At 54.5% G+C, this 16,433-nt stretch overlaps 6 protein-coding genes across 6 annotated transcripts; 4 read left to right on the forward strand and 2 right to left on the reverse strand.

Annotated features, from left to right (window-relative positions):
* Window positions 1-444: 444 nt before the first annotated feature.
* CCM_03423 (Protein kinase-like domain) lies at window positions 445-2,222 on the forward strand (the record flags this gene model as incomplete). Its single annotated transcript, XM_006668574.1, has 2 exons — window positions 445-1,233; window positions 1,287-2,222. 2 exons carry the CDS (start codon window positions 445-447, stop codon window positions 2,220-2,222), a joined length of 1,725 nt encoding a protein of 574 aa, XP_006668637.1.
* A 656-nt stretch (window positions 2,223-2,878) lies between these two features.
* CCM_03424 (uncharacterized protein) lies at window positions 2,879-4,241 on the forward strand (the record flags this gene model as incomplete). The annotated part of the gene is made up of 3 exons (XM_006668575.1): window positions 2,879-3,243; window positions 3,312-3,663; window positions 3,750-4,241. 3 exons carry the CDS (start codon window positions 2,879-2,881, stop codon window positions 4,239-4,241), a joined length of 1,209 nt encoding a protein of 402 aa, XP_006668638.1.
* A 408-nt stretch (window positions 4,242-4,649) lies between these two features.
* Window positions 4,650-5,549, reverse strand: CCM_03425 (Lipoyltransferase, putative; the record flags this gene model as incomplete). The annotated part of the gene is made up of 1 exon (XM_006668576.1): window positions 4,650-5,549. The coding sequence occupies one exon, from the start codon at window positions 5,547-5,549 to the stop codon at window positions 4,650-4,652; it is 900 nt and encodes a 299-aa protein (XP_006668639.1).
* A 3,012-nt stretch (window positions 5,550-8,561) lies between these two features.
* On the forward strand, window positions 8,562-9,657 carry CCM_03426 (actin cortical patch protein Sur7, putative; the record flags this gene model as incomplete). Its single annotated transcript, XM_006668577.1, has 4 exons — window positions 8,562-8,571; window positions 8,657-8,803; window positions 8,852-9,329; window positions 9,411-9,657. The coding sequence occupies 4 exons, from the start codon at window positions 8,562-8,564 to the stop codon at window positions 9,655-9,657; spliced, it is 882 nt and encodes a 293-aa protein (XP_006668640.1).
* Window positions 9,658-10,215: 558 nt separating this feature from the next.
* On the forward strand, window positions 10,216-10,401 carry CCM_03427 (uncharacterized protein; the record flags this gene model as incomplete). The annotated part of the gene is made up of 1 exon (XM_006668578.1): window positions 10,216-10,401. The coding sequence occupies one exon, from the start codon at window positions 10,216-10,218 to the stop codon at window positions 10,399-10,401; it is 186 nt and encodes a 61-aa protein (XP_006668641.1).
* A 469-nt stretch (window positions 10,402-10,870) lies between these two features.
* On the reverse strand, window positions 10,871-13,587 carry CCM_03428 (polymyxin B resistance protein kinase; the record flags this gene model as incomplete). The annotated part of the gene is made up of 3 exons (XM_006668579.1): window positions 10,871-11,287; window positions 11,337-12,826; window positions 13,575-13,587. 3 exons carry the CDS (start codon window positions 13,585-13,587, stop codon window positions 10,871-10,873), a joined length of 1,920 nt encoding a protein of 639 aa, XP_006668642.1.
* Between the last annotated feature and the right edge of the window lie 2,846 nt (window positions 13,588-16,433).

The following is a 16,433-nucleotide window of genomic DNA, read 5'->3' on the forward strand; positions in this document are numbered from 1 at the left end:
CATTAGTATACCTACCCGTCACAACTGTCACATCAACGGATCAACGGTCAGCCTACGGAGTACTGCAGTAGCACTTGTGCTATTGGTGGCCCCCTCCCTAAAAAATGGCTCCTCCGACGCAGGCGGCAGCCAACCGCAACACGTGCAAGTCTCCGATTGGTCTAGAATCACAACACGCCCACCTTTTGCGCCCTCCTTAGCCGCCCGATATCAAAAGATGTCCAACAACCAGACCCCCAATACGGAACCCAGAGCCTTGTGCAGACTAACTACTCATGCATTCTTTAATTAGAAGCTGAGTATGCGCGTGACTTCTCTGTCGCAATGGGGGTCTTGGAAGCGGGCGCTTCTGGCCGCCTCATCTAGTACCATCCCCCTCACTCCTTTGTTCTGCCCGTCTCGCCCATCAGATCTGACAAGACTAGAAGCCGCGGGGCGAACAAGATGCCTCCTAACCGGAATCCCCAAACTCTTTTTCATCTTGTGCCGGTCAACAGCGAAGCCATCGACCTTCTACACCGTGAACAAAATCGGAAACACGTCTCACCATCTTGCGACGGTGGCTTATTAGGCTTGGAAGTCGGCTACCACGTTCAAAAGCAAACTAGTGCTACTATCATAACCCGAGTCGGTCGCAATGCTGACTTGATACTTTTTAACCCGAAAGCCTCCCGAGTTCACGTTGACTTTCAATTTTACCCCTGCACCTCCAATATTATGATGCGAGTGCAACGACCTCGATCGACCGATGTGCACATACTTGAGCTCAATGAGGAAGAAAATCATCGCAAACTTGTTACGGACATCTCCGCGCTCTCTTATGGGTATAACTACGCACTCAGTATCCGTGGCTATGAATTTCGGGTTGTCTGGTGTCTTCCTGACGCCGCATTGAGGAAGGCCAAGGCCCAGGACGAATACGAGGCCGCACGTAACGCGACGACATTTCTCAATACTTCCCGTCGAGATACAGTTATCGACAAGGGCGAGGAAGAATCAGGTTACCTGCTAAGGATGCGAACCCATCAATCAAACCCAATTAAGGAAGACGTCCAAAGCCGCCAGTTGATTGGCGGTGGCGCGTTTGGATCTGTGTACAAAACTTTGGACCTATCAAACAGCCATGTTATGGCTGTCAAGGTTATCTCCATCCAGGACGGTAGCCCTGCTCAAGTGGAAGCACAGCGGAAACATATCCGCAAAGAGGTCGATATGCTGCAAAAGAGTCCACATGTAAGCACACACATGTGTTTCGGGATACACTGCAGCCACTGACGTGGATACAGCCCCATATCGTCGAGTTACTTCACGTTACGACCCTTTTCGGCCGCCAAGTATGCTTGTATATGCCATGGAGGGACGGCTCTCTCTCGTGGCTCCTATCCCAGCCCAGCACAAGACGCACCGCTGAGCTTACGGATCAGGTCCTCCACCACAGCCTCATGGCGCTTGACTTTCTGGCTTGTAAAAATATTGCGCATCGCGATCTGAAACCTGACAACATACTGTGCACCGTACTGGACAAGGAAAACGGGGAGTATCGCTTCCAGCTCGCCGATTTCGGCCTTTCGCTTTATCACGGCTCGCCCGCCCAGCAAGCAGGCACGCTCGGCTACGTGGCTCCCGAAATCGTCGCCAACATGGAGCAAGGCAGCAAGGTAGACATTTGGGCGCTAGGCATGACGCTTATCTGGCTCAAAAACTATCATCCCGAGCGCGCCAGACGATGGCCCTTTCCCGGCCTTAATGTCCACGCCGACATCATCCTTGCCGTCCGCTCAAACGACTACTACCCAGACTACGAAGCCCTGTACCGTGAGGACCAGTATGAGCGAGCGTCCGCTGCGCAGTGCCTGAATCACTACTTTGCAGGCGCGGGCCGCACGACCATGGACTGTATCGCCCCGATACGCCCGCGCCAGCGCCCCGGTGCGGTGCCCGACACGGCGACCCCGGTGCAGACCCCGCCCCGCATGAAGAGGGGCCGCCCCCAGCAGCCCCGGCGGGCGCCGAGTCCCGTCAATGCTGGGCCGAGTCGCTGCCCGCACAGACAAGGAGCAGCGCGCAAGGGGGTCCCCGATCAAAAGGAGAAGCGACCCATGGAAGCAGCACCGCCGTCCGAGCGGGTGACCTCCGAGCAGGTGACCTGCGATGGTAGCGACGTTATCATGGGCGGCATGGAGGAGGGCTATTACCTGCGGTCCCGACGCAAGCGCGGTTAAGGATGGACACAGCTTGTTAAAGCCTGCGCAAGCAGCCGAGCAACCGCGACGTCTGATGTTGAAAGGTGAAGCTAGATGTTAGGGAAGAGGCTACAGGGAACACACGAAGCCACAGAGAATACACGAAGCCATAAGGGAACTACAGTCACGATAGGAGGCGTGTGGTGGGAGACTGCTGACGAGCCACTAGAAAGAAGACAGCGATAATTCCACCTCTTTTATCAATACTAAGATCATACTGTGACTAATACGCTCCGGACTAACCACAAACTTATACTTATCTAGTAACTAGAATAGTACTATATATACTATTCTTTATCTATTTAAGTTATAAATAGTATTTCTAAAGTTTCTAAAAAAATTATAATTTCTATAATATAAGGTACTATATATATACTATTCTTTATTTATTTAAGTTATAAATAGTATTTCTATAATTTCTATAATTTCTATAATTTCTATAATTTCTATTAAAGACATTTCCTAATTCAGCCTTTTCAATATATTTAAAATACAGGATATACTATTCCTTAGCAAGGTATAAGTCATAGGCATTTAGTACGTGAAATACTAATCTGAGGTAAACCTATAGCCAATTGTCAATAGCCCCTGAACTTGTTATGGCACTGTCTCTGACAATTTCCTGGCCACTCGCCATGTTGCTCGCATTTGTTAAATCAATATGGGTAACATGGGCATCCAAGCTTTCAGTATCACGGAGCAGCAGCGTATCGAGCATCGCGCAGAGGACACTGCTGCCAGCCCTGTTTCAGGCTCGAAAAGCGCAAAGCGAGCCGTTGTCACATCAAGACAACACAGCGCGATCGAGGCACTCGCGTTCGCGGTACAACGATGAAAAGCCCTGCCTCGTATTTGGACCGGATAATGGCAGCCACAATGCCTGCTTTTTTTGTCGAGTCGAGTTCCCCGACGATGCCACCAAATGGGTAGTTCAGATGCCGATTGAGCTAGCTCTCCATCGGCCATGGGACAAGCTGATAAGCGAAGTGGCCACTTCGAAGTAAATGAGCGATTCTACTGTGCATCAAGTAGCTGCTTGCTGATACAGATATAGAGTCACCCAGACAGGCACCTACAAAAGCACACAACTATATCTATACCAGTCGTTCGCGCATATGGCCGAGGCGAAAGCCTAGCTTGCGACGACACTGCGCAAATGTTTCTGGTTTCCAACTACATCCGCGGCAGGCCCCTTGAGCCACCCATGCTTTTCCAACTTGAGCAGTCCATTCGCACACGGCTGTACAACCAGATCCATGACGCCTTCTTGCAGCTCCGGCAGCTCGAATTCTCTACGATGGGCTCTTTGACACATTGGACGGGCAGGGCGAACCAGTGGTTGGCGATATGCTCACCTTTGCCGACAACGAGCTCTCCGTTTGTCGACATTTATAGCTGCGCGGGACTATCTGAAAAGGCAGTTTGACGTTTTGCGACACACCGCTGCACTACCCACCCGCGGTTTACTGAAGACGGAATTCGGTACGAAATGTTCGCCATCCATAGCCTCGAAACGCACTTCCACAATCTCATCACCGACGAGCTAGACAAAGGCCCGTTTGTCCTGAATTCACGGGGACATGCGCCTACCATACATCATCGTCGAACCTGCAAGTCCAGGGGTTCCTCGACTGGGAGTTCTCCAACATTGTACCGCTGCCGCTGTTTGCGCCTCCGTCATGGGCCACCGACCACGACGATCCGGGGCTGCACTACCTGAGTTTCGACTTCCGCACAGAGCTGCACAGGGCCGCAACTTCAGCGCGACGCATTCCGAGCTCTTACACGAGTGGTATCCAAGCCGAAACCTCGAGCCCAGCACGGCTTTCAGTATTGCGCTCATTGTGCGCTTTACTAGTCATGTGGCGGACGTGTTCCACCGGAGATTTGCGAAAGAATTCGGAGACGGACTGCATGAGGCAATCTCTGGATTCTTCAACGCTAACAAAGACTATGCCGCCGAGGCCAAGCGGAGAGCAGAGAGAAACGCAGCAATAAAAGCAGAGAGAAACGCAGCAATAAAAGATGGTGAATGGGGTTGTTTAGGGCTACACATATGAGAGTACTTATCCTCCGAAGCACATGTTTCCCAAGAGTCCAGCCGCCTCTACTGTCTCCCGGCTAGCTATCTATTCAGCCTACCCATGGCTGTCCGAAACTCGGCTAGCACTGTTCGTTTCTTCTTAGGCAGCCTTTTATATCATATTCTTATATATTCCCCTAGCCTAGCGATATCAATATTTTCTAAGTACTCAACTTAGTTTTTTGGAAGCTATCTGCCTATCCCAAGTTTCCTTTTCTTAATATTGTTGTCGCTGTTATTATTGTTGTTATATCTCATGACTACTATACAGGAGACTTGCTCTTACAACCAAGCGCAAGGCGCCTACGCGTAAACACTCCCTCTCATACACTCCCCTTCAGCAAACCCTCCTCAAACCTCGCGGCCCACTCCTCGGCCAACCTCTCCATATCCCACCGCGCGGCCTGCTCCGCGCTCCCCGTCTCGGCCGCGACCGAAGTGACCATCTTGCCCGCCAGCCCGCACGGCACAAAGCGGGCCCACGGATTGACGCTCTCGTCGGCGCCGGCCGTCGGCACGTCCACGTTGAGGGCGACGCCGAGCGCCGTGACGTACCGGCGATGATGCACGCCGAGCGCGGCAATCTTGCGCTCCTCGTGCCCGTCGCGGGCCACCCACACGCCGGGCTCCTGCGGGTTGGCGTACGTGGCGATGCCCCACAGGTCGGCCAGCAGCGCGCGCGTCGTGGCCTCGAGCAGCGCGGCGTACGAGGCCACGCCGAAGCGCGCGTGCCGCGGCGAGTGCATGTCCAGCACCGGCCACAGCACGAGCTGGCCGGGGCCGTGGTACGTGGTGAGGCCGCCGCGGTTCGTCTTGTGCACCTGCGGCGTGTAGTGTGCGACGGGCTGGCTGGGGATGGTGAGCGGCTGGGTGAGGCGCGCGGCTTGCGCGGGCGAGAGGGCGTCCTGCCGGCGGCCGAGGGTGTAGGTCGGCTGCGCTTGGAAGGTGAGCAGCTGCGGCGGAGGCGCGGCGGTGGCGGGAGAGGTCTTGTAGGCGAGGAATCGCGCGCGGTGCTCTTCTTGCAGGGCGTCGGCGTCGGCGTAGCGGATAAAGGGCGGCGAGGAGGGCGAGGAGGGCTTCAGGTGGTGGTGCTGGAGGAGATGCAGGGTGCGCCGCGGCGCGGAGCGGCTGGCGGCGGCAGTGGTGGTATGGTGCGGCGTTAAGGGGGATGGGATTGTAGCGCTGCCGCTTCTGCGCGGTAGCAGCCGTTGCGCTTGTTTCATGGTTTGTGTTGGGAGGATGGGATTGGAAATCGTCAAGGTGGGAGTGGCTGAGTGGCTGGTGGTTTTTTTCTTGGCTAGTCCGCCGAAGTCGGCACCAGGTGGCTCAAGGCTACACTTGCTGCATCGTGTCTAAATATCAATTCAACATGGAGGGAATTGTCTCTTGCATTGGCGAAAAGAGCTCAATGAGTGGGGCCTCCAAACTATTTTACTTTGTACGACTTTGGTCAGGGACTGTCGCGCGCGCCGAGTACTGGGCTTACACAGAGTTTACCATAAAACCGCGTTGCGTGCCTGGGGCTGCGACTCTCCCGCGACCTGGGCAGTTTAGCTCGCGCGCCACTAATAAACGGGCAGCAGTACGCGCCCAAATGAGGGTTTCAGGTAAAAACGACTAGAAGAAAAAAGACCATGAGGAAGAAAACGGCGCGTTCAGTGATCCGCTAGCAGACGGCTGCATCATCCCACCCCACCAGCTCGGCTTCGCCTGTCACTTGCATCTTGACGCAGATATGATGATCTAGATCGAGGACAAAGGCGTTAGGCTTCCCCGACTATCGGGTTCGAAAGGCGGCGAGATGATTCAATCCATGACATCAAGCGCCTGGCTCGGGGCTGCCGAGTCCCGAGTCGGGGAGGAAATGCTGCCACTAAGAAACTCTGGCAATTGTGGTGGACTCGCAAAACCGGTCTAGGATCAAGATTGATGGGGCTATGTACATCCATGGCTGGTAGGTTTGAACGTGTCTTAGCAGCGCGGGATGATGTCATGGCTGGGCTTGCCGGTCCTATACAAAGTTCAACTGGCAACTTGTGGCGACTGTTTGCTGCGTAAATGGGTCAATCAATATCTTTATCATCGCGTTGACATGCAGTACACTGGATAGCCATGAATAAGTCAGAATGCAGATGAAAGGGAACCAGAGGTGACGTTTTTTGGCTGGCAGTGCTGTGGCTCGATACATGACGACAACTTGCTGGGTCTACTTTTTCTCCTCATTTTTTTGCCTTGACCAATCATCAGAGTCAATTATTATCATTCAAGGGTCGCTGCCTTTTATTCTGGAAAAGAGGTGATGAGGGGCTACATCTCGGACCATGATAGGTACATGTGTGGGCGGTGGCTGTGCTGTGCTGGACAGCCGCAGAGTGTGGCTTGAAAGTCGGCACTTGCAGATGTGGGAGAAGGTCTGAGAATAGCTTGTTTGTCGTCGTAATTGCCCACGAGAGGTGCCACGTTGTGTAGCATACGTAACCTAGAGGAGCTACATGGCGTGGCTGATGCACGATACAAGCAGCCTCGCGATAGTAGCTGAGGGGGGTAGGGCCTCGTGAGCAGTTGGACCCTGCAAGTTGAGAATGGGACAATGGTGGCGGTGAGCAGGATATGTATCTGTGCTCTATTATAGACTTGGATGGGCGGAAGACGGGAGTGGTGGCGATGATGCAAGTCACTCTATCAAGTCACTATATCAACGGGGCAAAAACGACGACGGAGAATCGAGTAATAGTAGATTCGATTCTGCAAGGGTATGTTACCGGCAAAGCGGAGGGGATATGATGGAGCGATGGGCGTGGCAAGCTTGGCGTGGCAACGAACAAGCTGAATTTCAATGTTGCAGTTGAGCATTTGCCGCAGAAGGAGGAGCTGCGAGACAAAACTCTATGACATCACCGCACAGCGGGTGCCGATAGCTTAGGGAAGCTTCGGCGCTAGTTGCTGGGGATCCCGAGGTACCTAGTGTGACGGGCCAGAGTTTTTAGCGATTATTAATAGTGTTGGGTACCGAGCTGATTTCTTAATGAAGAAATCGAATGCAATTGACCAGAAGCAACAAGAAGTGACTGCATTTTCTTTTAGTAGTTTCTAGGACAAGTTTGGCGGCGGTGTTAAGAACCAAGGCCAAAGTTTTGCCATGTGGTTACCATGGCAGCTACTGGTGGTACATTGCTAGCTTGATTCTCGACGACCAGAGCGTAACTTTTGACTGGACATATCTGGCGGTTTTTTTTCTTCTGAGCAGCGCCGAGAAAAATGGCCTGCTACGCTGGGGGGGGGGGGGGGGCGTGCTGCGGCTCGGTGTCGTCATCAGCTGCTCCACCGCGCAGAGCAACAACTTGTCAAAGTTTAAAAAGGCAGATGTTTGCGGTTTAGAGAGGTCACGTTTTGAGCGCACAAAATGGGCAAGGGAAAGAAGTGAAGCAGTTCAGGTCGCAAAATAGGACGATGCAGAGATTGTTTCGAATGGGCAGTTGGAGAATGGACTCAAGTGTCGTGAGACGTTTGAGCGCACTGGAATTGACAGGTTGGTCAGTGTAGCGTCAGCCTGAGAGCGCTGTATTTGTACTTAGGCTGGACAGTGGGCCGAGGACGTTGTAGCCGGGGTGTAATCCGAGGCCACGAAAATAATAATCGCTTCTGCTTCAAATCAAGGAAATAGCCGCAAAAAGGCCCCGCATAGTGATGCCCGTTAGAGTTTAGCCGGGAAGTGGCTTCTGTAGGTCGATCGAGTGGCTTGACGGGGAAAGCGAAGCAAGTCGTTGCTGGTTGACGTGTGCATGGCGCTGTAGACACATGCTGCTAGATGCGTTCCCAGTGACAGCTGGCTGGTGCGTACTGGTGACAGGTGCGACAGCAACAGCAACAGACAGCAATATTCAAGAAACAAAGAGCCAGAAAAAGACGCAAAAAAGGACCAAAAAATACACCTCACTCTCACTATCATTTAATTACCCCCCGTTCATCGCTGGTTTCGCCTCCCTGGGTTCTCCCACCCCCCGGAACCTCCAGCTCCAAGCGGCTCCACCCGCTAGAACAAGCTGCCACGGGCCACTGGAACTGCCCAGCTTTTTCAATGCGCATGGCCATGCCCAGTTTCCCCAAGCTCATAGTTACAAAAACAAAGCCTTCACCCTCCTCCCTCCCAGGCTGTTTTCCTCTCCCACACCCATCCACGCCAACATTTCCGTCTTGAAACCGTGAAACACATCCTCTCAGTTTCGCTTTTCAACATGGTAAAGAGTAAGTAGGACTTGACATGCCAGATGCCATCACCCTTTCTGCTGGCCTAGTGGGACGAGTGCGCGCGCGCGGAACATGGCTGCAGCGCTCATGACGACGGAGCTCCGGGACATCGACGGCGACGACGACGACGAGGACGACAAGGACAATGCAGCAACATCCGCAACGACACGCCTCCATCCCGCTCCTCTCGATGCTCTGCGCACGCCACCCGCCGCCGCGCCAATTCCCAGCATGCCATTGCTCTACACAACAACCCCATACTAACTCGCTCTCGCAGACGCCCCCCTCGGCCTCGTCGGCCTCGTCCTCATGGGCGCGTCGCTGCTCTTCCTTTTCTTCATCATACTCGCCGGCGTCACCACCAGCACGCCATTCAACAAGACCTATTTCCTTCAGGCCGACACGTCGGGCATTGATGGCGCCCACTCCGTCTCCCAATGGACCTACTTTTATGTCTGCGGCGAGGGCAACACCGATTGTGGCAAGGCCACGGCCGCCCTGCCCTTTGGCCACGCCTGGAACAAAGATGCCTCCAACGTGCCCGCCGGCATCGCCGGCTCCAAGGACGGCTCCAACAACAAGTTTTACCTCCTCTCCCGCTTCGGCTGGGTCTTTCTCCTGCTCGCCCTCTTCTTTGGCACCCTCACCTTCTTCAGCAGCTTCCTCGCCTGCTGCGGCCGTCTCGGGTCGGCCATTGCCACCTTTGTTAGCTTCTTTGCTCTGCTCTGCCACGCTATCGCCTCATCGCTCCTCACGTACGTATTTCCCCTCTTCTGTGCCATTGTTGTGTAACCACGCGATTGTACCCGTCGACATGAGCTGACATGTGATTCTAGTGCTACCTACGTCCTGGCCCAAAAGAAGTTTGCCGCTGACAACCGCACATCGCACCTTGGTCGCTATGGCTTTGGTTTTCTCTGGGGCTCTTTTGTCGCCCTGCTGATTTCTGTCATCGTATTCTCTGCCGGCATCCGAAAGGACCGCAGCAACCCCAGTGCCGGCGGTGGTGGTCGTGGCCGCTTCTGGCGCCGCAAGAGCACTCGCAGCTACGAGGGCCGCCGCGTCAAGGACGAGTACAGCTAAATGCCCCGTCGTTTACATCGGCCGTACAGCATACCGCTATTTTCTCGGGTAGCTGCAAAACGGCAACGTCAATACCGCGATGCCAGCATCGTCCACAACAACACAATCCGCAAAAAATATAGAACGATAATGCCCACCCCTACCAGCGAGCCAAACCTTTGACAGACTGATGCACGCTAACGCCGACGGCTCGCGGGCCTGGCCGCGTTATTTTATTTCCATTTCTTTATGCATATACAAGAGAGGCGGTCGAATCAAATACCTACTTCGTTCCGGGGCGTTTGGACCAGAAACACGTGTACGTTTTTTATTGCAGTGTCTTCTGGTGATTATGGGAAAACAGTCGTTATTGCTACACAGAGGACGTGTATGAGAGAAGACACAGGAGGGGGGATGCCGCATGCGCTGACTGTGCCTGCCATCTGTCTTGGAAACTGGACGGAAGTGTGGCATGCCAGGCCGAGTACGATATTTCATGGTAATGAGGAGGTAATTGCAATGTACTATGACTTGCTTAATATATTTTTGCACCATTTAACATCTCTTTATCCGTTAATGATGCATGTCTTCCACTCCATGCCAGGAAATGTTAGGACGGCAGGGGACCCTGACGAGAACCCTGGGAAGTACAAAGATCGGCGAGGAGTTGAAGATCGGGCTCAAGACCTGTCAAGATCGACGAAGCGCGCGCGCGCCTGCGCCCGACGGTGCGCACAAGCCACCCCCGACGACCAGTACAAATAGGCCAGGCTTTCCATAGTGTACATGCGTGTCCGTGTATCTCTCTGTACCAGCGTGTAACCAAGTTCTCCTGTCCTTGTACGGGGCGAGACACGGCCCAACGCGGGCTGGTTTCTGAGGTGTATGGCCGGCCCGTCACAGTACGACATGTCTTTTATAAAAGTCATTTTTTTTATAAATGCCAACGAGGGGGGGCACTACGTCAAGTCCCCGTGGTAAAATGCTAGAGCCCTTTCCGTGTATCATGTCTCTGCTTCCCGTCTTGAAATCAAATGTGCGCCTAGATATCATGGTTCAACCAAAAAAAAAAAAAAGAAAATAAGAAAGAAAAAGATCATGATAATGACGTGGAAAGCCAACAAGACCAAGAAAACGCACGTGGCTATAATGTAGAAGAGACAACATCAAAAAACCAACACGCAGCACATTTGGTCCCCCTTTTGCCTCTCCACCCGTATCCTCCGTTCTTTCCTCACTCGGTCGCCGCGGGATTGTCCATGGTACTGACGCTGTGGAGCGGCGCCGCGTGCAGCGCCGGTCGGCCCTTTGCCAGCGGCGCCGTGTCGTCCGCGGGGTCGGCGCCCTTGCCACCTGCCGCTTTGCGCGCCAGCACGCTTTTGACCCATTCGGCGACATCCTCATCGTCGGTGCCCGAGTGCAGCGCCATGCGGCCGACCTGCGCCGCGACGTGCTCCGCCTCCTCGCCCTCCTCGGCCTCTTCGGTAATGGTCACCGGCTTGTCGAGGGACGCGAGCCAGGGGTGCTTGAGCATGGCGGCGTACGTCGGCCGCTTGAGCGGCACTTTGTTGGTGCAGCCCCGGACAAAGTCGTGCGCTATTTCTGAGAAACCCTCGGCGGGCAGTGTCGGTGGTTCGCCCTCGACAATGGCCTGTACTTGTTAGCATCTATCCGTATTCTTAGGAGCATGGGTGACGTACGTTTAGTTGGCCGAAAATGGTCGACGACACTTCGGGTGGGTAGGGATATCGCCCCAGGGCACATTCAATAATCGTCAGCCCCAGACTCCATACATCGCTCTGTACGCTGTACGTGCCGTCCGCGTTGCCCGACTGCGACATGCTGCCGCCCGATATCCGCTCCGGCGCCATGTAGCTCTGGCAACCAATGTTGGTCTTGGCGATGCTGGCCACGAGGTTGCCGCTGACGCCAAAGTCGCAAATCTTGACCTGCCCGCGCGTGTTGGCGAGGATGTTGGTGGGCTTGACGTCGCGGTGGATGATGTTGTGGTCGTCTTTCAGGCACTTGAGCCCGTGCACCGTCGCGTGCGTAATCTTTCGCAGGATGTTCTCCGGGATGCCTCCGTCGTACAGCTTGTCAATGGACCCGCCGTCCATGTACTCAATGCACATGTAGACAGCACCTTCTTGATAAAAGGCGCCGTAAAAGTCGATAATGTACGGCGACACGCACTCGTGCAGAATCACGAGCTCCTTGAGAATCGTGGTAAACTTGGCGTCGTCTAGCTCCAGCCGAATCTCCTTCATGGCCATGAGCATGCCCGTGGTACCGTCGTCGGGTGTGCCCTCGGCATCGTCGCCGGAGCGCTTGAAGCCGGACAGGCCCTGGCCGAAGCGGGGAGCCTTGCGCTTTGTGTGCCGCACCTTGTAGACAGTGCCGTAGTTGCCCTTGCCGAGCTCGCTGACCGTTTCCACCTCGTCCAGCGAGATTTTGAACGTTTGCCCGTTGGCAAAGTTGACGCCGGATTTGGTAATAGTCGCCGCGCCGTCAAACGTGATCCATCCTTTTTCCGCGTCGATATACTTCTTAAAGTCATCAAGCTTTGAGCTGGGGGTCGAGGCGCTCGTGCTCGCGCCGCTGGAGCCGCTGGAGCCCATGTCAGAGAGCTTCGGGGCGCCGGCACGCCGCATGCTGGGCGCGGGGCTGGCGGGCGCGCCCCCGCCGGCGTTCATGTCGGAGAGTTTGAGACCGGCGCCGCGACGATCCATGAGGGACGGCCGCGTGACAGCTGGGGCGGAGTTGACGTGCATGGGGCCTGGACGGACCATACCGGCGGGCATACGCGGCACGAGTCCGTTGGGACCGGGGCCCATGGGGGACATAGGACCGGACGAGGCGGGTGAGCTCGCGTTGGAGCTGGTCAGCTTCATGCGGTCCTGCTGCAGGCGTCGGGCCTTGGCCAGGACATTGGCGTCGAGCGCGCCCATTCGTCCAGCGAGGGGCCCGGCGGCGGGAGCCCCGAGGCGCGCGGGATTTCTGGCGTCGTCGAGGAGGCCGCGGGCCGTCGTTGTGGTGTTGCGGCCGTGGGGATCCGAGACGGACCGCAGAGAGGGCACTCGCTTGGGAGGGGTCGAGTCTGTGCTGCCATCGCCGGCGAGCGTTTGCTCCTGCTCGGGCAGGTCAGAGACCTGGTCCTCGCTCGAGGATCGCCGCTCCGTCTCTTGCGTGTCTGTCATGATTCTGGATTTTTCTTGTGTCGGATAGCTTTTTCTGCTTCTATCGGCCGTTGGGCTGCGAGCTGGTTTCGGAGGTGGGGTTGGAGGGCAACCGCAGACTCGGTTGGGGAGAGGGGGGAGAGAGAGAGGGCGAGGAGGGCACAGAGTCCTCCGGTAGTTAGCGCGACTGCATGTGGTAATTGCGTTGGTGATGGCGACTCGGTTTGTTTCTATATAATGGGCGAGGAGGATGCTCGTGGCACGGGCGCGGGTCACTCGTTCTCGTCAGAGGCCGCAGCCAAAAGGTGGGATGTGGGATGTAGGATGTCGAGCAGGGGTTGTACAGCTCGCGTTGGGCTCTCTGACAGGTGCGCCCTGGGCAGCAATGGAAAATAAAATTTCTCAGTCGTTGTCGGGAGGGACGGAAGAGGAAAAATTGGCGTTTTGGGCGAGGTTATTTGCGGGATAGAGGATGCGGATGTGCCGAGGTGGAATGGGAGAGAAGAGAGAGGATTTTGGGTTTGAGAAACGAGCACCAAAGAGAAATGACTGATGAAAAAGAAAATAAAAATAATGGGTTTTGCTACCAACGGCACGTTGGCCTATTACCTGATTGAGGGGCTTTTCTTTGATGAGGAAGGAGGAGGAGAGGAGGGGCTGTACCAGCGTATTGGGCACAGTGGGGGCCGAGTTAGGCAAGGCAACAGCCAATTTGGAGATCCTTATCCTGCATTTTCCGAGTACGAGACTGTTTCATCGTACCTTGGACATACATCATCAATTCATGGACATTTTTTTCTCTCTTCTTCTTTTGCCTCCCCTTGTATTGTCTCCCGTGACCACACCTCCCCCGACAGCCACCCTTTCTTCATTGTTGGGCGGCAACTACGCCTTTTCGTGCTGCTTCTGTTTGTTTTCGCGGCGTGTGATAGCTGCGACGACGTGGGATAAATTTCACAACTGCTAGTACTTAACTACCAGTGCTATTCGCCGATGCGCTATCCTAATCTTTGCTGATGCTGTGGCTGATGCCAAGCGGTCGTCTGGCTTGTCCGGCCCGAGACCTATGGATCAGATAGACTCGTGCTAGGTCGACAAGCCGGCCAGAGATTTATCAAACCCCCGGGAGTTTTTGCGCACGAGATTGCCAATGTCGTACACATACAGGCTGCCAAGCAGCCGGAGCTGCTCTGTACGTTGGCTTGCCATACACGACAAGACTGCCAAGGGTTAGATGCTGCAATTATTGAAAATGCCGCAGTCCGGAGCTCTCAACCATACACTACCAATGCTGCACCTGTTCTCGAGATGTAGTTGTGGACCGATCGATTGCCGGCCCGGAGCTACATCACTCAGCGATACATATATTGGGGTATTGCTGCCGCAGATGTACGTCGACGGGTACAGTTTCACCTACAACAGTCGTGATTGTGCGTCACCGATACAAAAGAAGCTGTGGATTGCAGCCTGCATGCCCAGAAGCGCCGTTTTTGTGTTGGCAGCGGTTGATGCAGTGGTATCTGATACGTTTCCGTCGACAAAACGGAATACTGGCAGTTGATTACATTCCTGCTTATCAAGCTTCGGCTTCTGGAGAACTGGTGTTGAATCTTTTGACGATGTATTGCAGGAACGCTGGCTGCTATACTGCCATGGGTTATAAGGAGGCCCCAACGTATCAGGTACCTATCTGTAAGCCTATCTATCGACCGAGTGCTCAGAGGCTATTTTTAGCCTGCATTTCGAGTCGAAGTAGTAGTAAGTGATTTGAAGTTTTATCAACACTTACTCGGCTTACGACGCAGCAAGAATCATTCGATAACAAGGTGAGGGTTCGCACCGTCAAGCGATTTTAGACATCAATCGGTACCCGTTTCTCTAGCCTCTGCTTCGGCAAGCGCGGCGTTCTATATGAGCAAGCTTGACGTGATTTATACACTGGATTGCATGGCCTGGACGAGCCAGTTTCAGCCGCAGCAGAACCTCAGCAACCGGCTCTGAGCGCTGACTAGCCGTATGCTAAGCGGACGGAACTCGTGGATGCTAGCAGTATATTAACTATGGGAATAAAGAAAAATGATTAAACATACCACATGGAGCTTTGAGCAAAACGATGCACCCCGCCTCATTACTCGAGCGAGTTCCGAGAGGACGTCGCTGGTGGACATGTTGACCCATCGCATAAATGCCGTCAACCGCACGAACCATACGAGCCATCCCAGGCGAATTGACAAACATGTTCTTGCTGTCAAGAGAGAAAAACAGAGCCGGTCGGAGGCCTCGGCCGCTTTGTCTTCCGAGATGCAGTCCCTCCAAGCCACGCCGGCGGCCCGCTCGACTCCTGTGAACTGTGCCCCGCCTGCAGTAATTTACGCTTCTGTTTTCCACCTTGATAATCCTCCGCGTACAAAACTCACCGACTCTGCTCGCTGAGAAGAATTGTATTGTGCAAGAGGCCGCCAAGACGGCGGGGTTGGTCGATCCGGCTGCGCCAAGCTCCTGTACCCATGCGGTCAAGCCTCGCCATGTCCAGTCGGTCCTCCTCGCGCCTGTGCCTACGGCTCTTAACCTGCGCTTTCAGTTTGCTCGCATGCCCTTGAAAGGGTAGGTTGTTATGATAAGTTCGTCAGTGGATCGTTTGGCGTAACGCCAACCCTGAAAACGACCCGTCGGCAAGTGCTGGGGCCAAAAGGGCTGACAATGCTGTGCGAATGGGACGATGCTCATCTTGGATAGCGGCAGAATGATATAGATGGCGGCGGCGGGGGCTATTGCCAAGACTGGCATTAACACGACTGCATGTCTCATCGCCTGTACTATCCATGATGTGGTACGCTTCAGCACGCCGCCTTGGTCAGCCCGTGCCAGTGGCGACTGTCTCATGCTTATCTTTATGCTTGGCAATGAAAAGAATTGACCGGTTCTCTTGGTAACTACCAGAAGACGCTCCATTGCTTGCGATCGGAGGTCAGGCCAACTTTTACGATGGGAGCGGCTTGGCTGGGTTTCTGCGGACCCGTCGGATAAGTGGTGAATATTTTTGCGTCAGATCCATGGCTCGAAACGGGCATCGCATCAGGTATAGCTCTTCCCCGCAGACTCTTCGCTTACCAGGCTAGCGCGGCGGACGACGTATCGGAATTATGCGTTCGAAAGTGCCAGTAAGGACCAGGGATTGAGATGAGCTTACTCGTATGCAGATATGATATTTTGTGAGGCCAGATGGTACCAGGTTGACGCATTTCAGCCTTTGCATGTAGAGTGGTTGTGGTGGCATGTGACTGGAGAGTTGACGCCAGGGCTTGCTGTTGCGCTGTTGTACTCTTCGGAAGCGCATGCCAACTCGACTGCATTGGAAGTACAGACAAAGCACTGAAAGTCCCAAAATCAGATAGTTGCCCCGGGCGCAACAGGGATTTGATACTCTGTACGTTTTTTTTCTGGCCATTTCTGGTCGCTCAGCGGTCGGCAACAGTCTTCTCCCAATGGGCAGCCGGGAGCTTTGTCAAAAGCAGCCGCCTGTACAAATTACCAGTAAACCCAACCGAATGGAACAGCAATAATGAAGCCACAACCTGCAGCGTGCGTAATGTGCCAGGTTGCGGCAGGGCTATCAGCCGC

The sequence above is a fragment of the Cordyceps militaris genome (genome assembly GCF_000225605.1).
Source record: "Cordyceps militaris CM01 unplaced genomic scaffold CCM_S00002, whole genome shotgun sequence".
NCBI lineage: Eukaryota > Fungi > Ascomycota > Sordariomycetes > Hypocreales > Cordycipitaceae > Cordyceps > Cordyceps militaris.